The sequence below is a fragment of the Hylobates moloch genome, unplaced genomic scaffold (genome assembly GCF_009828535.3).
Source record: "Hylobates moloch isolate HMO894 unplaced genomic scaffold, HMol_V3 SCAFFOLD_13, whole genome shotgun sequence".
NCBI lineage: Eukaryota > Metazoa > Chordata > Mammalia > Primates > Hylobatidae > Hylobates > Hylobates moloch.
The window spans coordinates 25,661,013-25,688,180 of NW_026652288.1; the positions used below are offsets into that span (position 1 = coordinate 25,661,013).

At 48.5% G+C, this 27,168-nt stretch overlaps 2 protein-coding genes across 2 annotated transcripts in view; one reads left to right on the plus strand and one right to left on the minus strand.

Annotated features, from left to right (window-relative positions):
- KIF3C (kinesin family member 3C) overlaps positions 1-12,026 on the minus strand; it is a 55,365-nt gene extending 43,339 nt beyond the window's left edge. The window contains exon 1 of the mRNA XM_032172452.2: positions 10,466-12,026. Coding sequence (XP_032028343.1) covers positions 10,466-12,010 — 1,545 coding nt within the window. The 5' untranslated portion in view covers positions 12,011-12,026. The remainder of the gene's footprint in view (positions 1-10,465) is intronic.
- Positions 12,027-25,213: 13,187 nt separating this feature from the next.
- LOC116480828 (cytochrome b-c1 complex subunit 6, mitochondrial-like) lies at positions 25,214-25,471 on the plus strand. The gene has a single exon (XM_032753365.2). It carries the CDS (start codon positions 25,214-25,216, stop codon positions 25,469-25,471), a length of 258 nt encoding a protein of 85 aa, XP_032609256.1.
- The last annotated feature ends 1,697 nt before the right edge of the window (positions 25,472-27,168 follow it).

Genomic DNA, 27,168 nt, shown 5'->3' on the forward strand with positions numbered 1-27,168 from the left:
TTTTTAAAGTATTATATGCTTACTGTGAAAAATAAAATAAAAAGGTATAAAGTGAAAAATAAAAATTCCCCTCCATATTAAAATCCCTAGCAATAACCATTATTGTGAGTTCCTATGACTCCTTCCACAAATTTAAAGAATTTAAAGATGAAGTTAACTATACCTACTGATTTATGTCCTTGGCCGTGGTTACTTAAAAAGATTTGTTGGGCTTTTTTTTTTTGAGACAGAGTCTCACTCTATCGCCCAGGCAAGTGCAGTGGCGTGATCTTGGCTCACTGCAACCTCTGCCTCCTGGATTCAAGTGATCCTCCTGCCTCAGCCTCTGGAGTAGCTGGGACTACAGGCACACGCCATCACGCCCAGCTAATTTTTGTATTTTTGGTAGAGACAGGGTTTCGCTATGTTGGCCAAGATAGTCTTGAATGCCTGGCCTCAAGTGATCTGCCCACCTCGGCCTCCCGAAGTGCTGGGATTACAGGCGTGAGCCACTGCACCTGGCCAAAGATTTGTTGATTATATGAACGAATGGTGCTGGGCTGAGGTTAGAAGCTGGGGGTTTGCATCATACAGAAGGACAAAGATGAGTTAAATATCTCAGGAGACAAGAGTTCCCACTGGGGCTTATTAGTCAGGGATCTGGCATAAATCCTTCCTGTCTGAGCTGGCATTACAGTGTGGAGGTGAAGATCATGGGTTAGGGAGTCAGGCAGACATGGGCTCGTAACTCTGGCCCTACCACTTTCTAGGTGTGGGATCTTGGAATGTTCATTCCTTAATGTGCCTCAGTATCCTCACTAGTCAGATGAAGATTCATGCTACTCTGAGGATGAAGCAAAATGATACACATAAAGAACACATCAGAACACATCAGGCCGGGCGTGGTGGCTCACGCCTGTAATCCCAGCACTTTGGGAGGCTGAGGCAGGAGTTTGGCGCCAGTCTGGTCAACATGGCAAAACCCTGTCTCTACTAAAAATACAAAAATTAGCCAGGTGTGGTGGTGGGCACCTGTAATCCCAGCTACTCAGGAGGCTAAGACAGAAGAATTGGTTGAACCCGGGAGGTGGAGGTTGCAGTGAGCCAAGATCACGCCATCACACTCCAGCCTGGGAAACAAGAGTGAAACTCTGTCTCAAAAAAAAAAAAAAAAAAAAAAAGAACACATCAGAGTGGTTGGCATTAAGCATGCATGGAAGAAATGGTAGCTACCATTATTACCATCACTGTTGTTATTTTTCTGCTGGCCCACCTGAAGAAAGGAGAAAGCCTGCATGTACATTAGCTAGTGCTATAGAAATAGCTCAGCCCGGCAGGGCATGGTGGCTCATGCCTGTAATCCCAGCTCTTTGGGAGGCCGAGGCAGGTGGATCACAAGGTCAGGAGATCGAGACCATCCTGGCTAACATGGTGAAACCCTGTCTCTACTAAAATGAAAAAAAAAAAAGGGCCAGGCACAATGGCTCATGCCTGTAATCCCAGCACTTTGAGAGGCCGAGGCGGGCAGATCACAAGGTCAGGAGATCGAGACCATCCTGGCTAACATGGTGGAACCCTGTCTCTATTAAAAATACAAAAAATTGGCCTGGCGTGGTGGCGGGCTCCTGTAGGCAGGAGAATGGCGTGAACCCAGGAAGCGGAGCTTGCAGTGAGCTGAGATCACGCCACTGCACTCCAGCCTGGGTGACAGAGCAAGACTCTGTCTCAAAAAAAAAAAAAAAAAAAGCAGGATGTGGTGGCACACACCTGTAGTCCCAGCTACTCAGGAGGCTGAGGCAGGGGAATCACTTGAACCCAGGAGGCAGAGCTTGCAGTGAGCTGAGATCACGCCACTGCACTCCAGCCTGGTGACAGAGCGAGACTACATCTCAAAAAAAAAAAAAGAAAAAAGAAATAGCTCAGCCCAGGGCCTGGGACTCTTCTGTTGAGTATATCTGGGAGGAAAGTGAGACAACTAGAAAGTAACTTTTTAGTATGAGGTGGAGTTAATGTCTAGGAATTTCTCAGGATATTAAAAATTCTAGATATACCAAACTCCAAGTGTGGGTGTCCTATAAGGTCTGAGCATGAGGGTGTGCCTTGTACAGCCTCCAGAGCTGCAGAGCTGGATCTGTGGAAAGAGAGACCATTTTGTTTCATTTTCTTTTTTTGTGAGTTGGGGTCTCGCTCTGTTGTCCAGGCTGGAGTGCAGTGGCAAGATCAAGGCTCACTGAAACCTCGAACTCCTAGGCTCAAGCCATCATTCCATGTCAGCCTCCTGAGTAGCTAGGACTACAGGCGTGCACTACCATGCCTAGCTTTTTTTTTTTTCTTTACTTTTTTGTAGAGATGGGGTCTGACTGTTGTCCAGTCTGGTCTCAAACTCCTGGCCTCAAGCGATCCTCCCACCTCACCCTCCCAACATACTGGGATTTCAGGCATAAGCCACTGCACCTGGGGAAGCATTTCCGTCTTCATTCAAACATGCCACCTGGTTCAGCAGCTCCAGAAGAGGTGCCCCAGACTGGCCAGGCGCAGTGGTCTGGCAGGGAAAAGTGCCCCTCTCTATCTGAATTCCAGGCCTTTCTTCCAAGTCTTCAGAGCACAATGAGAATATTATCAAAGCCACTTCATCAATCTTGTGCTCTGTGGAGGCTGGAAATGACTCAGGGCAGTATGATAATACCCTCCTCCAGCCAACACATAGCACGAGAAACCTAACACTGGACCAAAAGGCCTGCTGAGCCTCTATGTCACTTGAAGCCCAGAATCTCATACGGAAATCCATTAGTGTCATATACTTCCACTATTCAAATCCTTATGTTACAAAATGCCCCCAGGATGCAACGATTCTGTTAACTGACCACACCCACCAGGGATGAGAAGCAACACAAGACACTGCTCTCACCAACACCAAGAGGTCACGGACGGTGACCTGGATCCAAACCCAGCCTGGAGTATGGGTCACTCGTTATCTCAAGGCTTCTTTCAAGGGTCTGATCATACAGGACTCAGCTGATCACGCAGCCCCACAAATCTCAGAGTGTCTGGCATGGGGCTGGTGTCCTTGGGGACATGCGGATGGAACCAGATCAGCTTTGTGGAAGTCTCTGGAGACTGGAGATATCCCTATCTGAAGACTAACATTAAGATCAGGACAGTGGAATGATGCACAGTATTTAACTCCCTCTACTACAGCACTTCCCCTCCCAATCGAGGTTTCTTCTCCCCAAAAACCGTCGTCCACAGCTTTACCCGCTCTCCCTCCCCGCCTGTTTCTCTTTCCCCTTTATTGTCTGCCTCTATTTCTCTCTTGCTTTTCTCCTATTTTCTCTCTCTTTCTCTCTTCTCTTCTTCTCATTGTCTTTGACTCTTCTCTAACTGGTTATGACAGAGAGCTGAAAAACATCCTCTATTACATTATTGTTTGAATTCATACTATATTAAAATTTAAATATTCTGGTCTTAATTTTCAGAAAGCCAAATATTTTCTATTTTGCTGTTTAAAAAATACCATTTTAAACAATTAAGGGCCTTTAAGAGAAAGGGATTCTGAAGATCATCTGGTTCAATGGCTTTTCTGATACATCAAGCCCTTAGTGCACCACTGACATTCTGTCTCTCCTTGAACACTTCCAGGGATGGGAGCCCATGACTTTACTGGGGCATGATTGATGTGTAAAAAGCTGTACATATTTAGGTCAGGCACGGTGCTCATGCCTGTAATCCCAGCACTTTGGGAGGCCAAGGCAGGTGCATCACCTGAGGTCAGGAGCTCAAGACCAGCCCGGACAACATGGTGAAACCCCATCTCTACTGAAAATACAAAACTTAGCCAGGTGTGGTGGCATGCACCTGTAATCCCAGCTACTCGGGAGGCTGAAGCAGAAGAATTGCTTGAACCCGGGAAGCGGAGGTTGCAGTGAGCTAAGATCATTCCACTGTACTCCAGCCTGGGCAACACAGTGAGACTCTGTCTCAAAAAAAAGCTGTACATATTTAATGTATACAACTCAATGAATTTGGGGACAGGTATACAACCGTGAAATCATCACCACCATCAAGGCCACCTATTTCTTCTTGAAACAGCTCAATTTTAACTGTTGAAGAGATCTTTAAATTAAGCTTAACCTGCTTCCGTAATTCCTACTCCCTGGTTACCAGGAAAAACCCAGGACACAAAAACAGTGCAATCAGCAGAAGGATAGGGAGGCCCATGTTGGTTTCAAAGGAAGGGGTAGAACAGCTGGTGCAGGGTTTTCCTATTGGAGTAACCGGCTTGGGCAGGCAAGATAGAAGAGATGCATTGCAGTCAGACTCTGAAGGGCCTTGAATGCCAAGCTAAAATGTGATGTGTTTAATATATCAGGAAGGTGGCCAAGTGAAAACATCTATTAGGTGGTTTGACATAGCAATAATAATTATTTACTTAACACTTACGTGCCAGAAACTGTGCAAAGTGCTTTATGTTCATTCTCTTGTTTAATTCTCTTTTTTTTCTTTTTTGGGACGGAGTCTCACTCTATCGCCAGGCTGGAGTGCAGTGGTGTGATCTCGGCTCACTGCAACCTCTGCCTCCCGGGTTCAAGCGATTCTCCTGTGTCAGCCTCCTGAGCAGCTGGGACTACAGGCGCGCACCAAGCCCACCTAATTTTTGTATTTTTAGTAGAGACGGGGTTTCACCATGTTGTCCAGGCTGGTCGCAATCTCCTGACCTTGTGATCCACCCGCCTCGGCCTCCCAAAGTGCTGGGATTACAGGCATGAGCCACCACGCCTGGCCTTTTCTTTTTTTTCCTAGAGGCAAGGTCTTGCTATGTTGCCCAGACTGGTCTTGAATTCCTGGGCTCAAGTGATCCTCCTGCCTCAGTCTCCCAAAGTGCTGGGATTACAGGCATGAGCCACTGCGCCCGGCCCTTGTTTAATTCTTTCAATAGCACTGTAACAAAGATACTATTACTATCCCATTTTATAGCTAAGGAAACTGGTACTCAGAGGTCTCAGAACTGGTAAGTCACTAAATCCAGACCTGGCTGACTCTGATGCCCATGCCCTGAATATAGCACTTCATATAATAAGGCCAGCAGAGAGACCAGAGAGGAGACCTCGACCTGGGAGTCATTTACACAGAGGGAGAGAGTGTCAAAAATAGAGGGGCGGGGCTGGGCACGGTGGCTCATGCCTATAATCCCAGCACTTTGGGAGGCTGAGGCAGGTGGATCACCTGAGGTCGGGAGGTCGAGACCAGCCTGACCAACATGGAGAAACCCCATCTGTACTAAAAATATAAAATTAGCCGGGCATGGTGGTGCATGCCTGTAATCCCAGCTACTCGGGAGGCTGAGGCAGGAGAATTGCTTGAACCTGGCAGGCAGAGGTTGCGGTGAGCCAAGATCACACCATTCCACTCCAGCCTGGGCAACAAAAGTGAAACTCCATCTCAAAAAAAAAAAAAAAAGATTAGACCCAATCTCCATTTCCAGTCTTGGGCTTGCTTCTAAACTCCACTGGCCCAACTCCAGCTGTCCACTGGACTCTGTCACCTCAAATGTGACGCATCTACAACAGCTCCTATCGGTTTTCTTTTCTTTCCTTTTTGAGACAGGGTTCCTCTCTGTCACACAGGCTGGAGTGCAATGGTGCAATCAAGGCTCATTGCAGCCTCAACCTCCTGGGCTCAAGCAATCCTCCCACCTCAGCCTCCTGAGTTGCTGGGACTACAGGTGCACACCACCATGCCTGGCTAATTTTTTGTATTTTTTGTCAAGATAGGGTTTCTCCATGTTGCCCAGGCTGGTCTGGAACTCCTGGGCTCAAGGAATCCACCCACCTTGGCTTCCCAAATTGCTAGGATTACAGGTGTAAGCCACCATGCCCAGCCTACTCCTATAATTTTTCAGCACCTCCTCAGGAACCAGGAGTATCCCAACCTGATATTCCTAATTTTTTTAAGCCTAAAAGAGCATCAGATTTTGTGTCAAATCCAGCTGGGTTTACATGGTTTTACTATACCAACCATGTGGCGTTGGGCGAGTTATTTCACCTCAGTGGAGCTCCGTTTTCTCATCCATAAAATGAGAACAATAACAGCACTTTCTTGGAGGGTGCTCGTGTGGAATAAACGAGATAATCTGTATATAGTATAGTACTTGGCACAAAGCAAGTCCTCAGTAAATGTCATTATTATTGCTGTTACTGTTGTCGCTCAGGCTTGATACATTCTTTCTTGCATTTATGATTAATCACCCTGCTGAGGGGTGGGAGAAAGCAGGACCCACAAAAGGGACAATACAATTTCAACACAGTTCGCGTTCCTCCTCATGACCACATCCCTCCGGCTTCCGGGGCTGCTTCTGCAGGTTCTCTTTTCTACATTGACCACAGAGATAGTGGGCTCCAGCCAAGACCCCCAGCTCTTCTCCCTCCAGACCTACTTATTGGGGATCACACCCGATGCTGTTGTTTCTGTCTTCAATTCAGGCCTGCATTCTGTATCATCTGTATACAAACACTCTTTTTTTCCTTTAAGTAGCTAAAATCAAAGTTTTAGGAATCATCTAGTCCAACTCCTTGAAAAAATTAACTTTAAGCCGGACGCAGTGGCTCACGCCTGTAATCCCAGCACTTTGGAAGGCTGAGGCAGGCGAATCACGAGGTCAAGAGATCGAGACAAGCCTGGCTAACCTCATGAAACCCCGTCTCTACTAAAAATACAAAAAATTAGCTAGGCATGGTGGTGGGCACCTGTAATCCCAGCTACTAGGGAGGATGAGGCAGGAGAATCCCTTGAACGCGGGAGGCAGGGTTGCAATGAGCTGAGATCGTGCCATTGCACTCCAGCCTGAGCAACAAGAACAAAACTCCATCTCAAAAAAAAAGTTAATTTCAAAATTAAAGCAGTCATTTAAAAATTGTCTTGCATGATTACATTTGAGTAAAGTAGGCCTTCTCCCAACCAATCTACATGTGTTCACCTGTCCTCACTGCAGTATGTACACTGCGCACAAACATTTGGGTTTTCACTGCGCAGTACCAAATATTTGAGGTTTTCACTGTGCATTGTGGGTCTGTGATGTTACCTATTCCTCCTACCTCACAGGCCTATATGTTATCAAGCCCCCACCAGCATTCCCCGCCCACACCCTCCCTCCCCCAGACACTACATAAGTATAAATTGCTAATGATTACTGATAAACAGGACACTGATCACAATCACAAAGTCTCACACATTTGCACACCCGAACATCCCCTGAGGCCCACAGTAAACATGAAAGGAGGGATGAAAGGAGATTCCAAGGAGACAGGCATGGTGTTTGTGCACAGTGAGGGGAGAACAAAGAGAACAGGGAGCCTGGGAGGTGGCAGGCAGGGAGAGCTGGCGAGACAGACTATGAGATGAGTCAGAGAGAGTGAATGAGGGCACTGGGTCGCATCAGCTACCGCTTAGCTGCCCCCAGAGGGTGGCATGAACTGGAAGAAGGGAATGGGAGCTGGTCGGGGAAGAAGTGGAGTTGATGCCATAACTCAGAAAGGGGGGACAGGAGTGAGCTGCAGATGGGGAGCCTGCCTTCTGAAATCTCCTAGACCTCCGCTGCCTGGCTCTACTCCCAGCAGCTGCAGGGTTATGGCAAGGCAGCTGGGATGGCAGGGTAAAGAAGAAGTCAAGCTAACAACAAAGATGTCTGTCCTGGAGATCACTGGACCCCAGCTTGGTGGACAGAAGCCACCCCATGGCTGCTAATGCCCTCCATGTATTGGTGCTTTCAACTTATTTTAAATGCCCTCGTGCTAACGATCTCATTTAATCCTAGGCACAACCCTGGGAAATAGGCAGGACTGGGATTGCTATCTCTAACGTGCTCCTCCCCTCTTTACCCTGTAGATTCCTCAAGAGCCCTCAAATTGTTTCCACCAGCCTAGAAACATCCGACACTGAACCAGGCGGTGCCTTGGGGCTATGGGGAACTTGGGTCCTCTGTCTAGGTTCCATTCTGGGTTGCCGGCTGCTGACTGTCCTAGGCTGAGTGTGATGAGAAGTCACAGGATATGGAATCATTCCTATTGTGGAATTTCCCAGGCACTCCTCCCCCTTTGCTTCCATCTGAACACCTGGTACATAATGACTGTTTCACCCACTCCCCAGGGAGCAAGGTCAGGCTTCTCCTCCTCACTAGGTGAATGGAAGCCTGAGGGCTGGAGAGGGAAAGACCATTGCCCTGAGTCACACAGTGAGCAAACATGGAGGAATCTGAGATGCCTTGAAAAGAGCACAGGGCTGGGGGCATCAGAAGACCTGGGTTCCAGTCCTGGCTCTGCTGCCTATCACCCAGGGTCACGAGCTGGTAAGACACTCACTCCACCTCCCCAGCCTTAGTTTTCATAACTGTTGAATGGAAATAATAGTACCCACCCCTTGGGGTTGTTGGGAGGATTGAATGAGATTAAGCTGTCAAAGTGTTATATAAAAATGAATTACTCTGATTATCAAGTAGCACAGGTAACATTAGGACTCAAGCAGTGGAAAGAGGCTGGGCTCTTCCATATATAAAGAGGCTAGGCTCTCCTCAACTCACCTGTGTGGCCCTGGGCATGTCCAGGCCTCAGTTTTCTAAACCTCCTGCCAACTCTAAGACTGTGATATTTTGTGGGCTATGCCTCTGGTGCGAGAATTCTGGTGTTGGCCGCCCTGATCTCTTGGCCGTTCTATCATCTGTGCCCCACACTGCCTTAGATCCAAGGATCTCACTGAGTGAAACCGGTCAGTTCCCAACAATGGAAACCTTCACCTCATCCCTCAGGCAGCAAATGCAAATGTGTTATTGCATTTTCCTCCCTTCTTAGGCTTTGTTGCCTCCCAGCTTTCAGGGAGGTGGGGGGTCTTCTTAGCAAAATCGATGGCAGATTGACCAGGTAAGCAAACACTGGATTCCCTCCCTCCTAGGGAGGGCTTCAATCTAACGGCCCTGCCTCTAATATCTTGCTTCTCTCAGGATGTCCCTAACGGTTCCAGGCCCCTGATCCTTTCCTTGAGGAAACAGCTCAGCATAACTCTTGCTGGGCTCAAAGAAGTGAATTAAATATTAAATATGTAAGGCCAGAGCCCCTGCTGCAGCAGCACATTCCCAAAACAGACAATGTCATACAGCTCATCTGTCACTCTCCCAGTGGCTGTAGGCTGGGTCCCCCTGCTCCCCAGCCCACATTCCTGAGAAGGAATAAGAAATGGCAATGTTTTGCTCTTCCCAGCAAGCTCATGGCTTCCTGTGTCCTTCCTTCAACCCCTAGTGTTGAAGGCTCCAGGGGCCTGGAAATGCCTGGAACATTGAGTTGTGGCATCCTCAGCAATGCAATTTAATAGGTCTATGACTTGACAGGGAGGGGCCTCTGTAGTTAGCCCCATTAGGGCCTGGAAGGTCCTGGGTGGGAGGAAACAGCTCAAGAAGGATGCTGAGGTCCTGACATCTCTCAGGGTTATGGGGAATTGGATATTAACTGTGATGAGGCCTCGGGGTGGGGGTCGGTTGGTTTGCTGCTCAGATTAATATAGGCCATAGAATTGTCAGATAGGTAGAGCCTCAGAGATCACTCAGGCCAACTCTCTGTTTTACAGAAAGGTAAACTGAGGCCTGAGAAAAGAGAGAAGCAACTTACACAAGGCCACTCAATGAGCTGTAGAATAGCTAGGCCAGTCTCTTGGTCTCTGGTATAGAGTTTGGTGCTTTTTCCACCCTACCTCCCGCATAACCCCCAAATCTCTTTCCTAATGATAGCAAGCAATGGCTCCTGCACTGTAAGGCCCAGGGGACCATTTTCCCAGGAAGCAGAATCTGTTCATGGTCCCACTTTGCCCAGCTAAGAACTGAAACAGCATGAGGTCCATGGGTTCCAGCTCAGCTCTGCCACTTCATAGGATGGAACCTTGGTCATGTCACTTCTCCGAGCTTTAATTCCTCACCTCTGAAATGGAGATTTCAGAACTGTGACCCTGGATGGCCAAAGGATCAAATGAGATCGTGTATGGATCATATATGTGGGGCATTTTGCAAACTGAAGCACTAACCAAATGATATTATTAAAACGACGTGAGGTTTGAAGATGCTGCAGAGGGAGGAAGCCTCAGGGGAGGAGGCTGTGAAGGAACGAGAACCCACATTCACAAGAGGCTGCCTGGCCATCCCACAGACCTGACTGATCCTGAGGCCACCGGCAGGAAATGACCACAGCAGGTCAGACCACCCCAAGTTCACTGGCTTGAGAGACCACCTGTCCGCTTTGCTTCGTGTGTGTGTGCCTGTGCATGTGCCTGGCAGTCTGGTATCGCAGCAATTTGCCTGGCTGCTCTGAGGGCACATTTGGCAGGAGAGCAGTGTGCGGTGCTGAGGGAGAACCTCCACTTCAGGCCAGGTCACAGACTCTCAAAGAAGAGCCTCCCTGCCGGGATCCCCTGCGGGGACCTCTCGAGTGCCCAGCTCCTCTGGGGCCCTTACCTTGTACTTGGCCGCAAGCAGCTCTGTGGCCTGCTGTTCCCGCCGCAGGTCCTCCAGCATCTTCTCCTTCTCCTCCAGCAGCTTCTGCTTCTCCTCGCTCACCAGGCTGCGGTCATCCTGGATGGCTGCCTTCTCCTCCTCCAGCCGCTCCTTCTGTTCCTGCAGGTAATTCTCCATGTTCTTCTCCAAGGCTGACTCCAGGATGGGCTGGGGCGGGCGGTGGTTGTTGTTGTTGTCATCCTCCTCTTCTGCCACCCAGGCCTCAATCACTGGGCCCTCAGGGTACCCAGGCGGGGCGGACACGGCCTTCTTCCTCCGGCTGCTCTTCCTCCGGGGCCGCTTCCCCAGCATCCCCCTCTTCTCCAGCTGGGCCTTCAGGCGGGCAATCTCCTCTTGGAATTCCCGCAGCAGTGTGTCCTTGGGGTCCTCGTTCACCCGGGGCTTGTTCTTGATGTTCTTGGCTCGGTTGGCAAAGCGCAGGGTGGAGAGGCTCTCATCGTAGCTGTGAGAAGCTGGCCCCAGTGTGGCTACCATGATGGTCTTGGCATTCCCCCCCAGGGAGTCCTGGAGCAGCCGGGTCAGCTTGGAGTCCCGGTAGGGAATGTGGGTGCTCCTGTTGCCCGCCAGGGCAGCAATCACGTTGCCCAGGGCAGATAATGAGAGGTTGATTTTGGAGGCTTCCTTAGGCCTCTCTCCACCAGCACCGCCACCACTGCCTCCACCGCCACCACTGCCACCCGAGGATGGTGTGGCTGCCCCTCCCGCTGTGTTGGGGCCTGCCTTGTTCTGCCTCTCACTGCCAGCCAGGTCCACTAGGTTGAGCTTGCCCACTCGGATATGGTCCTGGCCATCAGAGCCACGCTCGCTGCACTCCACGGTGATGATGAAGATGGCATGGGAGCGGGAGCTGACCTCGTTCATGTGGGTGCTGCCCACAGCCCGGGTCTGATTCCCCAGGTTCATCACATGCTCAATCTCCTTGACATTCTTGGTGACGAAGGAGGAGAGGTCCTTGATGTAGACGCCCGTCTCGGGGTTCTCTTTCAGCTCTAGCCTCTTGCCTGGCTCCTTGGAGAGCAGGTCTCGAATCTCCTCCTGGTAGATCTCCAAATAGGAGGCCCGGACCAGGTACTGTTGGTTCTGGGAGCGGGAGATGTGGGTGAAGATGTGCTCAAAGGCATTCGGGATGACTCCGCGCAGCTCGGGCTCCACCCAGGTCCCCTGCATGGTATAGGTCTTGCCAGTGCCCGTCTGGCCATAGGCAAACACCGTGCCATTGAAACCCTGGAGCACGGAGTCTATCAGGGGCCTCACGGTTTCGTCATACAGGTCGGCCTGCTTGGAGCTGGCATCATACACGGCGTCAAAGGTGAAGGTCTTGGGCAGCTCCCCCGGGGCAGCGCGGGGGTTCCGCAGGGTCACCTGGCCCAGTTTCACGTCCATGGTCAGGATCTGCTCGTGACCAGCAGCCTCCTCCTTCCTGCTGAGAGGGCGGCACCGAGCCACCACCTTGAGGGCCTCGCTGGCCTTGGTCTTACTGGCCATCTTGCTGCTCTGACCTTCCTGCCCCCGAGCCCCTCCGCAGCCTGGGCGGTCCTGCTGTCCTGCTCGCTAGGTCGCGATCAGCGGGGCCGGCCCAGCCCCCAGGTGCCGCTCTTCAATCCGCATGCAGCCTCCTAGGGTGGGGACGCTGGGAGGTGGCCCCAACGCTGCTGCAGTCCGGGCCTCCACCGCTCTCCGGTACTCTTTGCACCGGCTGGGAGGTGAATTAGGCAGAATCCCCCAGCCGCCGCGGGAGCAGCGCCTGCCGAGCAGCCGTGCCCGGAGCCCGCCCCATGCTGGAGCAGAGGGAGCGCCGCCGTAAACAGCTTCGGCAACAATGAGATAAAGGAAGAGGAAAATGGGATGGGGGTGGGCGGCGAGCTGTCTTCTCCTCCTTCCTCTAGGGATCCATAGCGTGGGCTGCCGGTCGTGGGCGGCCGGGGGTCCCGGGCCTCCCGAGGGCAGAGGCTCACCTGGAGTCCTCCCCCCAAGCTGGGGGATCATTCATTGCAGCCAGCGCGGCTGCTGCTGCCTCTGCCTCCGCCTTCCCCGCCGCCGCCACTGGAGAATGAGAGAGAAAAACAGAAGGGGATGGGGCGGAGCAGCGGCGGCGAGAGTGATGTTGCCGCCGCGCTGCGGCCCCAGCTAAGCCTCCCGGCTGGGGTGGGGCAGGGGGCGGGGCCGCGGGGCGGTAGGCGCGAGCCCGGCGCGGCCCGGGTGCGGGGGACAGGGGCGCATCGCCGTCTCTGCACCCCCGCCGACCGCTCCGGGATGACAGGCTCCGGTGCCGACCCAGGTCCTGCGCCCACCAGTCGGGTGCAGCGCAGCCACCGCCCGCCGTCACCCCACCGAGCCCGAGCATGCCGGGAATTGTAGTCCCGCCTTTGTTAACCGGGTTCTGGCAGGTTGCTAATGCCTTTCCCGGTCCCCCAGTCCGGGAGGCGCCTCCCTCATCGGCATGCCACCCCTTGAGTGACTGCTGAGCTTGCACCACCCATGCCTGGTCCCTCCGAGCCACCATCCTCGGACACCCCCCTGCTCCTGCCTTTCTGCCTGCAAATGGGTGCGCGTCACCCCTCCCCGTCAGAGTGTCGCCAGGCCTCCGGGAACCGAACTCCTAAATGTTCCTTGACTCTGTCCTTTCCTCCCCCTGTCCCAGTCTACTTCTGACCTTCCTCTTCTCTCTGCTGGAGCCACCTTCCAGCTGATTCTCTCGCACTTCATGTCCGCACATGCACCCGGGGGCCCCCTCGCTCCTCCTCCACCGCTTTCCTTGTGTGAAAGCCTCTCCATCTTCGGACTTCGCAGCCTCACCTCCACTACTCCTCTATAGAAAAAACTGTGTTCCAGACAGCCATTTCTTCAGTTATCCAGCGCCTGCTGAGCCCCAGGCCCCATTCTAGGATCTAGGTCCTTCCTGTCCTCAAGGAGTGCACATTCCCGGAACCGTGTTTTGTTTCTTTAACTGGCTTTGCTGTGCAGCATCTTTGTGCTTTTTCCCAGAGGCCTTGTCACCCTTCCGCACTTAGTGCCCTGCCACTTGGGCAGTTCAAGCACCTCCTCCTCCACGAAGCCTTCCCTTAGCAATTTTTTTTTCCTATAGTGAAAGAGGCACAGAATTTACCTAAGACAAAACCTGGATTGAAGTTCCAGTTCTGATGGCCATCCAACGGAATGGCTTTGAGCAGTCACTCCCCTTGCTCCAGCCTTAGTTTCCTCATTTATTTTTTTAAAAATTCAAGGCAGGAAAGAAATAATTAACAACTACTTCATGGAGTGGTTGGGAGGCTCAAATGAAATAATGAATCATGAAGTACTGTACCATGAGAAGTCCTGCCCTGGCTTGGATTGCCTGACAGCTCCTGCTTCCTTGAGTATCCTGGGTAGACCATGTCTGTGCTTGGTGTTCCTCTATGGGAGTCTTAATCTTTTTTTTTTTTTCTTGTAGGATACAAATCAAGAGTAATTCCACAAGGCCAAGGACCAAGCCAGAGTCCTATCCATGGTCCACTCTGCAGAGGGCAGTTGAGTCTGTGGACTGAGCCCAAGCTGTCCTTACTCTCCATATGAGATCCAGATTGAGAGGTGCTGTTATCTGAAACCTGGAGACCCTTCTTCACAGAGGCACCAGAAGAGGTTTTCCACAAAACATTTCTAAGCATGTTATCCTCTAGAGGACCCAATTGTTTAGTTTTCCAACTCAACAAAATTTACCTCCTTAACTCTTCCCCATCCCAGGACTTTAGTGTGAGCCAGACTAGAGGCTTGAAACTTAGCTGAGAGCTTGCCCGCTTCTGAAGTTCCCTGGCCTCCCTCCACCCTCTCCTTGATTAAGCTCCACTGCTTATGGTTAACTTGGCTTTTGGACCAGTTACGGGGTGGGGTTTTGGCTCTGTAGACTAACCCCTCTTGGCTCTCACAACATGATTTCTGGATGGAGCCTTTAGTTCTTCAACTATTTTCTGGTTGCATTCGGCTTTGGGTTTTGAATACCCTTTCTCTGCTTAGGCTAATGTATCTGATACTACAGTGCTGGATAAAAGGGATTCTCACCCTGTTCTCCCCACTTGATGTCACCACCTGGCAGGGGACTTACCCAGATCCTCTTGTGTGAGAGGGAGATTGGAATCTCATTGCTTACAAGATGTGTGATCCTAGGCCAGGCGCGGTGGCTCACACCTATAATCCCAGCACTTTGGGAGGCGGAGGCGGGTGGATCATGAGGTCAAGAGATCGAGACCATCTTGGCCAACATCATGAAACTTCATCTCTACTAAAAATACAAAAATTAGCTGGGCATGGTGGTGCACGCCTGTAATCCCAGCTACTCGAGAGGCTGAGACAGGAGAATAATTTGAACCCAGGAAGCAGAGATTGCAGTGAGGCGAGATGGCGCCTGGCGACAAAGCAAGACTCCGTCTCAAAAAAAAAAAAAAAAAAAAAAAAGATATGTGATCCTGGGGAAATTATTTAACTTCTCTGAACAGCTATTTATTCAGTGGAATAAATGAGGATAAGAATGCTTACACTGGCCAGGTGTGGTGGCTCAAGCTGTAATCCCAGCTATTCAGGAGGCTGAGGTAGGAGGATCACTTAAGCCCATAAATTCAGGGCTGCAGTGAGCGATGATTGTACCACTGCACTCTAGCCTAGGTAACAGAGTGAGAACCTGTCTCTGAAAAAAAAAAGAATGCTTACCTTACACACCAGGATTAAGTGAGATAATGTATGCAAAAACTCCTACGACATAGGAGGCACTCCAGAGATATCAGTTTTCTTTTCTTTTGCATTCAAGGCTGTTCATTTCAGCGTCTCCATTTTCACCACTATCTTCATTTTTCCTTCCTCTTACACACTCAAGTCTCCAGCCACTCTGATTAGCTTAAGTTCCCCAAACACACCCCACTTTTTCGTGTCTCCTTGTCTTTGCTCATGCTGCTCCTCTGCCCGAAATGTCCTAACTTTGTTTTTATTTCAATTAATTTATTTGAGAAGGGGTCTCATTCTATCACTCAGGCTGGAGTGCAGTGGTATGATTATGGCTCACTGCAGCCTCAAACTCCTGAGCTCAAGTGATCCTCCTGCTTCAGCCTCCCGAATAGCTGGGACTACAAGTGCATGCCACCACACCTGGATAATTAAAAACAATATTTTTTTAGGCCGGGCACAGTGGCTCACACCTGTAATCCCAGCACTTTGGGAGGCCAAGACAGGCAGATCACAAGGTCAGGAGTTCAAGACCAGCCTGACCAACATAATGAAACCCTGTCTCTACTAAAAATACAAAAAATTAGCTGGGCATGGTGGCAGGCACCTGTAATCCCAGCTACTTGGGAGGCTGACACAGGAGAATCCCTTGAACCCGGGAGGTGGAAGTTGCAGTGAGCCGAGATTGCACCAGCCTGGGTGACAGTGCAAGACTCTGTCTCAAAAAAAACAAAAACAAACAAAAAACAATATTTTTTAAAATTAGCCAGGTCTCACTATGTTGCTGAGGTTGGTCTCAAATCCCTGGACTCACATGACTCTCACGCCTTGGTCTTCCAAAGTGCTGGGATTGTAGACACGAACCACTGCACTCAGTCTTCCTAACTTTGTCTGTTTCTGTCCACATAGCCTCAGCTTCTATTCATTCCACTGCTTAATCTCACATGGCTGGCCCAGTGTGATGGTTCACACTATAATCCCAGAACTTCGGGAGGCCGAGGTGGAAAGAGCATTTGAGGCCAGGCATTAGAGATCAGCCCCATCTCAATTAAAAAAACAAACTTATATGGCTTCTCCTCCCACTACGCAATAGAGACCTCTCTTACCAAGGACATCAGTGAGTTCCAGTGCCACCCTCTAGTGTCATTATAGCTTATGGTTTCCATTATTGTCTATACAGTTCCTGGATTTGTATCTCCAGTCCAGACCTCTCTTCTGAGTTCTAAACCTCTATATCCGACTCTGTAATGGACAGAGCCACTTTGATGGCTCTCCACGTACCTGAAATTCTACTTGTTCACACTGAACTCATTATTCTCCCCTCCAAAAATATTGCCTAGCTCTGTAAATAGCACTTCCTTCACTCTCAGTGTATCCATTTGAATACACTGAATCCATTTGAATATGAAATTCTGCCAACTTCCTGCGTATTTCTCAGATTTATCCATTTATTTTCTACTTCCATAGGGGCTATCGTGACCAAGCCATCATATTCTCTGGCCTGACCTCCTACAGTAGCCTCCAATCTGGCCTCTCTGAATGGGGAGATTCAGAGTCTGCTCTTACCCCTATGTATTCATTCTTTAGAAAGCAATCTTTTTGACTGGGAGCCGTGGCTCACGCCTATAATCCCAGCACTCTGGGAGGCTGAGGTGGACGGATCACCTGAGGTCAGGAGTTCAAGACCAGCCTGGCTGATGTGGTGAAACCCCGTCTCTACTAAAAATACAAAAATTAACCTCGTCTCTATTAAAAATACAAAAATTAGCGCATGCCTGTAATCCCAGCTACTCAAGAGGCTGCGGCAGGAGAATCACTTGAACCCGGGAGGTGGAGGTTGCAATGAGCTGAGATCGTGCCATTGCACTCCAGACTGGGTGACAAAAGCGAAATTCCGTCTCAAAAAAAAAAAAAAAAAAAGAAAGTAATCTTTTAAAAACATCTATCTGGCCAGGCACAGTGGCTCATGCCTGTAATCCCAGCACTTTGGGAGGCCAAGGCGGGAAGATGGCTTGAGGCCAAGAGCTCAAGACCAACCTGGGCAACATAGTAAGACCCTATCTCTAAAAAAAAATTTTTTTTAAATAGCTGGATGTGGTGGTGCATGCCTGTAGTCTTAGCAGAGGTGGGAGGCAGAGGTGGGAGGACCCCTAGAGCCCAGGAATTCAGGGGTGCAGTGAACCATGATCACACCACTGCACTCCAGCCTGGGTGACAAAGCAATGCCCTGTCTCTAAAATGAATAAATAAATAAATAAGTGTAAAAATCAGCCGGGCACTATGGTTCGTGCCTGTAATCCCAGCACTTTGGGAGGCTAAGGCAGGTGGATCACCTGAGGTCAGGAGTTTAAGACCAGCATGGCCAACACGGTGAAACGCCATCTCTACTAAAAATACAAAAAATTAGCCAGGCGTGGTGGTGCAGGTCTGTAATCCCAGCTACTTGGGAGGCTGAGGCAGGAGAATTGCTTGAACCTGGGAGGCAGATGTTGCAGTGAGCCAAGATCACACCATTGCACTCTAGGCTGGGAGACAAAGCGAAATTCTGTCTCAAAAAAAAAAAAAAAGTAAAAGTAAAAACACTTATCTGATCATGTCACCCCATGCTTAAAAACCTTCCGGGCTGGGTGCAGTGGCTCACGCCTGTAATCCCAGCACTTTGGGAGGCAGAGGCTGGCGGATCATGAGGTCAGAAGATCGAGACCATCCTGGCCAACATGGTGAAACCCTGTCTCTACTAAAAACACAAAAATGAACCAGGCGTGGTGGCGTGTGCCTGTAGTCTCGGCTACTCGGGAGGCTGAGGCAGGAGAATCGCTTGAACCCAGGAGGCAGAGGTTGCAGTGAGCCAAGATCGCGCCACTGCACTCCAGCCTGGGTGACACAGCAAGACTCTGTCAAAAAAAGAAAAGAAAAAAAGCTTCCAATGCTTCTCACTGATTTTTTTTTTTTTTTTTTTTTGAGATGGAGTCTCTCTCTGTGGCCAGGCTGGAGTGCAGTGGCATGATCTCGGCTCCCTATAACCTCTGCCTCCCGGGTTCAAGCAATTCTCCTGTCTCAGCCTCCTGAGCAGCCGGGACTACAGGTGCGCACCACCACGCTCAGCTAATTTTTGCATTTTTAGTAGAGATGAGGTTTCACCATGTTGGCCAGGATGGTCTCGATCTCCTGACCTGGTGATCCAGCCACCCTGGCCTCCCAAAGTGCTGGGATTACAGGCGTGCGCCGCTGTGCCCGGCCAGTTCTTGCTGGTCTTAAGGTAAACTCCACATCATTAACGCAGTCAGTAACGCCCTGCACAACATGGTACCTGTGCACATCTCCCATCACATCACATGCCACTCTCCATCTTGCCCCTCGTGCTCTAGTTACAATGACCTTCTTCCGCTCCCTTCCAACTTCCTGTCACAGGGCCTTTACACATTGTGTCTCTGCTTCTAGAATATTTATCCTCACCATCTTTGCCTAGATACATCCTTTTCATCCTTCGGATTTCAGCTTGAATGTCCCTCCCTAAGGATACTTTTCTTGACTTACCAACCTAGGTATGTCCCTCCATAATAGGTTCTCTTCCTTCCCTGTACTTTCCTTCATAGAAATTAGTACAAGTGTAATTAAATCATAATTTGTCCACCTTCCTTGGTCTGTGAGGTCATAACATGTCTGCTTTATTCATTTTTGTGATGACAATGACTAGTGCAGCTTCCGGCACATAGTATGTGCTCAATAAATATTTTTTCAACTAAATAAAGTCCCATATGAGCATCACCTCTTCTGGAAGACTTATTTAACTCCCCTGACTCTACCATAATTATTTTTCCTTTTGGCCAGGTGCGATGGCTCATGCCTGTAATCCCAGCATTTGGGAGGTTGAGGCCAGTGGATCACTTAAGCACTGAAGTTCAAGACCAGCCTGGGCAACATACTGAAACCCCCATTTAAAAAAAAAATTAATTAATTTGTAAAAAAGAAAAAACAATATTTCCTCTCTTCATGATGCTATAGCTCCCTGTTTAGCTAGACCCCTAGTACTCATCACAGTTTGACTTGTACTGTGGCTGACTGAGTCTGTCTCTCTCATCATAAAGTGTTGAAGACAAGAGCCATAGTTTTTGTCTTTGTGTCTCCTTTTCCCATACCTAACACAGTTCTGGCTGCAATTAAGGTAGTTAGTATTTGCCCGAGGGCGGTGGCTCATGCCTGTAACCTCAGCACTTTGGAAGGCCAGGCCAGTGGATTGCTTGAGCTTGGGAGTTCGAGACCAGCCTGGCCAACATGTCAAAACCTCACCTCTACAAAAAATACAAAAATTAGTCAGATGTGGTGGCATGCACCTGTAGTCCCAGCTACTCAGGAAGCTGAGGTGGGAGGATGGCTTGAGCCCCGGAGGCAGAGGTTGCAGTGAGCCAAGATCGCATCATTGCACTCCAGCCTGGGCAACAGAGTGAGACTCTATCTCAAAAAAAAATATATATATATAGTTAATATTGTTAATATAGTTATTATATAATATTGTTACATAGTTAATATAGTTAATATTGGCCATTAAGCAAACGAATGAATTTTTTTTTTTTTGAGACAGAGTTTTGCTCTTGTTGCCCAGGCTGGAGTGCAATGGCGCGATCTCGGTTCACTGCAACCTCCACCTCCCAGGTTCAAGTAATTCCCCTGCCTCAGCCTCCAGAGTAGCTGGGATTACAGGGATGCACCACCACACCCAGCTAATTTTTTGTGTGTGTTTTTAGTAGAGACAGGGTTTCTCTTTGTTGGTCAGGCTGGTCTCGAACTCCTGACCTTAGGTGATCCACCTGCCTCGGCCTCCCAAAGTGCTGGGATTACAGTCATGAGCCACCGCACCCGGCCATGAATGAATGTTTAAAGACCTTCGAGGCAAGAAAAAATGAATAAATAAATAAATAAAATTTTAAAAGGCCGGGCACGGTGGCTCACACCTGTAATCCCAGCACTTTGGGAGGCCGAGGTGGGCGGATAGCGAGGTCAGGAGTTCAAGACCAGCATGGCCAACACGGAGAAACCCTGTCTCTACTAAAAAATACAAAAATTAGCCGGGTGCCTGTAATCCCAGCTACTCGGGAGGCTGAGGCAGGAGAATCGCTTCAACTCGGGAGGTGGAGGTTGCAGTGAGCTGAGATCGTGCCATTGCACTCCAGCCTGGGCAACAAGAGCGAAACTCTGTCTCAAAGAAAAGAAAAGAAAAAAAACCTTCGAGGCAAGAAAATGGAAAGGTGAGACAAAGAAATGACAGTAATAAACCCTTAGATCTGTAGAGTGATTAACAGTTAATAAAGTATTATCACATTTGTTACTCACTTGATCTTCATATAAATCCCATGAAAGGAGAAAACATTAATATCCTCACATTATAAGGAGGACCCTAAGCTTCAGACTGATTAAGTGACTAAGAAAGGAAACGCAGCCAAGTGGCACAGTCTACAGACTCCAAACCTGCAGCCCTCCTAGTGTTTCCCCTGTGCCACGGGGTGAGCTTCCTATGATGGTAAGGTACAGATCAGTTGCTTCCCAGTCCTGGTTTGAATGACAACTTCATTGAATACAGACCTGTCACTGGCTTGGCGGGAGGAAGAAGCTCCTTTGCTGCATTTCCTTTGATAATGAAAGTTCTTGGCAGGGCACAGTGTCTCACACCTGTATTTCCCTGCATTTTGGCAGGCCAAGGCGGGCAGATTGCTTGAGGTCAGGAGTTCAAGACCAGCCTGGGCAATATGGTGAAACCCTGTCTCTACCAAAAATACCTTAATTAGCCAGGTGTGGTGGTAGGTGCCTGTAGTCCCAGCTACTGGGGAGGCTGAGGCAGGAGAATCGCTTGAACCTGGGAGGCAGAGGTTGCAGTGAGCCGAGATTGCACCCCTGCACTCCAGCCTGGGCAATAGAGGGAGACTCCATCTCAAAAAAAAAAAAAAAAGTTATTTTTCCATAGGGGATTCCCGTTCCACCACCTTCTTCCAGTGTGGTCCCAGTGACAGCCACAGTAAGATTATCCAAAGAAGACAGAGTTCACTCTTTGGTAATCCTGGGGTCTACAAATGTTCAAATACAAGTAATTCAGGTTTGGATTTACCCTACAAAAATCAAGTTCTGGCCAGGTGTAATGACTCACACCTGTAATCCTAGTACTTTAAGAGGCTGAGGCAAAAAGATCCCTTGAGCCTGGGAGTTTGAGACCAGCCTGGGCAACAGAGGGAGACCCTGTCTCTAAAAAAACAAAACAAAAAACAGGCCAGGCGCGGTGTCTCACGCCTGTAATCCCACCACTTAGGGAGGCTGAGGTGGGCGGTAAATCACCTGAAGTCAGGAGTTCAAGACCACCCCGGCCAACATGGCGAAACCCCGTCTCTACCAAAAATACAAAAATTAGACGGGCATAGTGGCGCGAGCCTGTAATCCTAGCTACTCAGGAGGCTGAGGCAGGAGAATCACTTGAACCTGGGAGGTGGAGGTTGCAGTGAGCCGAGATCGCGCCACTGCACTCCAGCCTGGGTGACATCTCAAAAACAAAACCAAAAACAAACAAACCAAGTTTTGCCAGCAGAGGGAGACATGACTATGTGACAGAATTACTGGATGAGCTCCAATTTCTGGGCTATCAATCATTATGCAATTACCTAACTATAAGAGTTATTACCTAACTATAGGAGTTTACCAAATGAGGCCGGGCGCGGTGGCTCACGCTTGTAATCCCAGCACTTTGGGAGGCCGAGGCGGGCGGATCACGAGGTCAGGAGATCGAGACCACGGTGAAACCCCGTCTCTACTAAAAATACAAAAAATTAGCCGGGCGTGGTGGTGGGCGCCTGTAGTCCCAGCTACTCGGAGAGGCTGAGGCAGGAGAATGGCGTGAACCCGGGAGGCGGAGCTTGCAGTGAGCCGAGATTGTGCCACTGCACTCCAGCCTGGGTGACAGAGTGAGACTCCGTCTCAAAAAAAAAAAAAAGGAGTTTACCAAATGTGTCCAAGCTTGATTTCTCATTGTGCCTCTTTCCCCTACAGCTTCCTGTCTACAATCTCTGCTGTAATTTCTGGTGAACAGGATTTGTCAACCTAAATAAAGAAATCATAGAAAAATCTGAAAATTAAGACTGGATATTAGAAAAAGAACAGTTCATAGTTGTTCCCCTTTACTGAGAACCTAATGGGTGGGTCACAGATACTTTATCTAATCTTCACATTCACTTACCTGGTAAGTGGCTGCACTGGAACTTGAGACTAATTCCTCCCATTCGAAAGCCAGTGTTTTTCCCACCACCCTGTCCTAAGCCCTGAGGCTCAGCCCTCAATCCACCCCTACCTGGTCTAACTCTACCTTCCTCTTTCAACACATACTGCCTCCTCAGTAAAGACCTGCCTCCTCCAGACCTAGGGGCCTCTTCCTTTCCTTACCTTCTGTGGCAATTTGTACGATGTGCAATTACCATCTGCTTTTTTAAATGGTGCTATCCATCCATCTATGAATATATTCTGTCTCCCCAACTCGATTTCTTCTAATTTGCTATAAGTAAGTTTCTTGTTCCAAAAGTAATTTAAGCACATTTTTAAAAGAGTTTTGACCAAACTATATATAGAATTGTCTCAATTTTGTTTTAAGGCATCGTACATGTTGTTGACTCCTCTTCCTCTTACCTTAAATGCAATTCATCAACAAATCCTATCCCGGTTCTACTTAGAAAATCTGTTGATCGTGATTCCAGAACTCTCCATGCTACCACCACTACCCTCTTAGTCCATGTCCCTTACATCTCTCACCTGGATGCTGCAGTAGTATTTTAACAGGAACCCCTGGTTCCACCCTTATCCTCCTACTCTCTCTCTGCGACAGAACAGCCAGAGTCTTCCTTTGGAACTACACATCAAATCATCCTACCTCCTCCTCTCCATCCTCCAATGACGTCTCATCACTCTCAGAAAGAAATCCAGGCTGGGTGCACTGACTCACGCCTGTAATCCCAGCACTTTGGAGGCTGAGGTGGGCGAATCACCTGAGGTCAGGAGTTCAAGACCAGCTTGGCCAACATGGCAAAACCCCGTCTCTATTACAAATACAAAAAATTAGCTGGGCATGGTAGTGCACGCCTGCAAGCCCAGCTACTTGGGAGGCTGAGGCAGAAGAATCACTTGAACCTGGAAGATGGAGGCACGATCATGAGCCAAGATCATGCCACTGCACTCCAGCCTGGGCGACAGAGAGAGACTCCGTCTCAAAAAAAAAAAAAAAAAAAAAAAGAAAAGAAAAAAGAAAGAAAAGAATGAAATCCAAAGTCCTTGTTGGGGCACATACACGGTACTCGATCAAGCTCCTGGTCACTTCTCCTGTGTCATGTGTTCGTATTCCCCCCTTCCCTACTCTCATCCAACAACACTGGCCTCCTTGTTCCTCAGTCCTGCCAAGCACCTTCCAGCTTGAGGGCCTGCGCACTTGCTCTTTCCTCTGCCTGCAAGTTCTCTCTCCCAGCGTCTCACTCGGCTTCCCTCCTTCCTGTCATTCACTTGTATTTGCAAATGTCATCTCCTCAGAGAAGCTTTTTTGTCCATGCTTCCTAAAATACTTCTGTGTTACTCCCTGTATCCTTACTCCCTTTTGTTTTTCTTCACAGCACTTACCACAATATGACATTCTAGATATTTCTTTATCTGTTTATGTTTTCTTCTTCCCATTAATGTGCAATGAGATAATTTCTCCCAGTGCCTAGAAATATGCCTGGTTCAGGCCGGGCACGGTGGCTCATGCATGTAATCCCAGCACTTTCAAAGGCTGAGGCAGGCAGATCATGAGGACAAGAGATTGAGACCATCCTGGCCAACATGGTGAAACCCTGTCTCTACTAAAAATACAAAAATTAGCCGGGTGTGGTGGTGAGCGCCTGTAGTCCCAGCTTGGGAGGCTGAGGCAGGATAATCACTTGAACCCAGGAGGCGGAGGTTGCCATGAGTCGAGATGGCTCCTTTGCACTCCAGCCTGGGCGACAGAGCAAAACTCCGTCTTGGGAAAAAAAAAAAAAAAGAAATATGCTTGGTTCATGATAAGCCCCCAGAAGATATTTGCTTAATGAATAAATGGTGAATTAAGCTATTAATAGTTTACACAACCATCTTTTTTTCTTTTCTTTTTTTTTTTTTTTTGAGACAGGCTCACACTATGTCACCCAGACTAGAGTGCAGTGGTACAACCACGTGTCACTGCAGCCTCGACCTCCTAGGCTCAGGTAGTCCTCCCACCTCAGCCTCCCAAGTAGCTGGGACTACAGCACCACTGCACCCTGCTAATTTTTTTATTTTTTATTTTTTGTAGAGATGGGGTTTCACTATGTTGCTCAGGCTGGTCTCAAACTCTTGGACTCAAGCAATTCGCCATCTTTGGCCTCTAAAAGTATTGGGATTACAGGTGTGAACCACTGTGCCCAGCCACAACCATCATTTTTAATGGTTGCTTAACTTAATGTAATTTTTTTTTTTTTTTTTGAGACAGAGTTTCGCTGTTGTTGTCCAGGCTAGAGTGCAATGGCATGATCTCGGCTCACCACAACCTCTGCCTTCCGGGTTCAAGAGATTCGCCTGTCTCAGCCTCCCTATTAGCTGGGGTTACAGGCATGTGCCACCACGCCCGGCTAATTTTGTATTTTTAGTAGAGATGGGGTTCCTACATATTGGTCAGGCTGGTCTCGAACTCCTGACTTCAGGTGATCCACCCGCCTTGGCCTCCCTAAGTGCTGAGATTACAGGTGTGAGCCACCGTGCCCAGCCTTAGTAAATTATTTTTTTGTGTGAAATACTGGGTTGAATCACATGAATTCTCATTTTGTCGGTTAATAATGACGGCATATTGACTTCGGGCCAGATCGCCGGATATCCGCTGAGTGACTGTTACAAGTCCTTCTAGATCCTGAAGTGGATTAGGTGCCACAGTCGCTGCTCGTGTTGAATCCAGAACCGTAGCCAGACAGGTGACTGGAGGACGAGCAAAAGATGCTGACCGAGTCCGGAGATCCTAAGGAGGAGGAAGAAGAAGAGGGAGAGTTACTGTTTCTACATCAGGATCCCCTAACAACAGTGAGAGAGCAATGCCAGCAGTTGGAGAGATGTGTAAAGGCCCGGGAGCGGCTGGAGCTCTGTGATGAGCATGTATCCTCTCAATCACATACAGAAGAGGATTGCACGGAGGAGCTCTTTGACTTTTGCATGCAAGGGACCATTGTGTGCCCCACAAACTCTTTAACAGCTTGAAATAAATGTGTGGACTTATTCACCCCAGCCTTCATCACCTGGGCATCAGGATATTTCCTTATGGTTTTGGATATGCCATTTGTTTCTTATTTGTGTAACTGTAAGTTCACATGAACCTCATGGATTTTGGCTTAGTCTGGTAGCTTCTATGTAATTTGCAGTGATTTCATCTTAATAAAGTTCTGTGATCTGCGATCTGCCAAAAAAAAAAAAATGACTGCATATTGGCAATTACACATAGTTTAATCAAATAAAACACATTCAGAAAGGTGCATGGTACATAAACACATGGCTTAAAAAATTATTATTATTTGAGATGGAGTTTCACTTTTGTTGCCCAGGCTGGAATGCAATGGCTCAATCTCAGCTCACTGCAACCTCCGCCTCCCTAGTTCAAGCGATTCTCCTTCCTCAGCCTCCCAAGTGGCTGGGATTACAGGTGTGCGCCACCACACTCAGCCAATTTTGTATTTTTAGTAGAAACGGGGTTTCACCTTGTTGGTCAGGCTGGTATCGAACTCCTGACCTCGTGATCCTCCGACCTCGGCCTCCCAAAGTGCTGGGATTACAGGTATGAGCCACCACGCCTGGCTCAGAATTATTATAAGACAATATCCATGTGCCCACTATCTAGGCCAAAAATAGGATATTGCCACCATCCTAGAAGCTCCCTGCAGGATTTTCTGTTGTCAGGAATTCCCCCTTACTGGTTAAAGGTAACCACTATCCTAACTTTTCTGGTAATTCTTACCTTTTCTTTGTTCTTTTGTCACCTAAAGATTATGGTTTTGGTTTGCCTGCTTTTGAACTTTATATAAATTTATATAGTGTGTATTCTTTTGTACCCGGCTTTTTTCTTTTTATTTTTCCTTTTTTATTTATTTATTTTTTTATTTTTAGTAGAGACGGGGTTTTACCATGTTGGCCAGGCTGATCTCAAACTCCTGGCCTCAAGTGATCCACCCATCTTGGCCTCCCAAAGTGCTGGGATTACAGGTGTGAGCCACAGCACCCAGCCATGTACCTAACTTTTTTCTTTTCTTTCTCTTTTTTTTCTTTTTATTTGAGAGATTTATCTGTGTTTGTTTTATCTATCTATAGTCCATTCATTATTACTATATAATATCCTATTTTATGAATATACTACCCATGATTGGCTCCTGATGGACATTTGGGTTGTTTCCACTTTGGGGTTATTATAAATTATGCTGCCATGAATATTCTTTTCCATGTCCCCTGTGTAAGTTGAACACATTTCTGTTCGGTATTGTCTTAGTTGGTTCTGGTTGCTGTAACAAAATACCATAGTCTGGGCAACTTATAAACAGCAAACATTTATTGCTCATAGTTCTGGAGGCTGGGAAGTCCAAAATCAAGGCACCAACAGATTTGGTGACAGGCGAGGTCCTGCTTCTTTCATAGATGGCACCTTCTTACTCTGTCATTATATGCTAGAACAAGCAAAGAAGCTCCTTCAGCCTCTTTTATTACAAGGGTGCTAATCCCATTCACGAGGGCTATGACTTCATGATCTAATCACCTTCCAAAGGCCCTACTTCTTAATACTGTCACCTTGGGGGTTAGGATTTCAACATATGAATTTTAGGGAGACACAAACATTCAGACCATTAACAAGTACATACCTAGGAACGGAATAGCTGGGCCACAGAGAACGCATTATTTTCAACTTCAGATGA

What these genes read in the sequence shown, in the direction of transcription:
- LOC116480828 (XM_032753365.2), top strand. Translation starts at nt 25,214, where the DNA reads ATGCTGACCGAGTCCGGAGATCCTAAGGAGGAGGAAGAAGAAGAGGGA.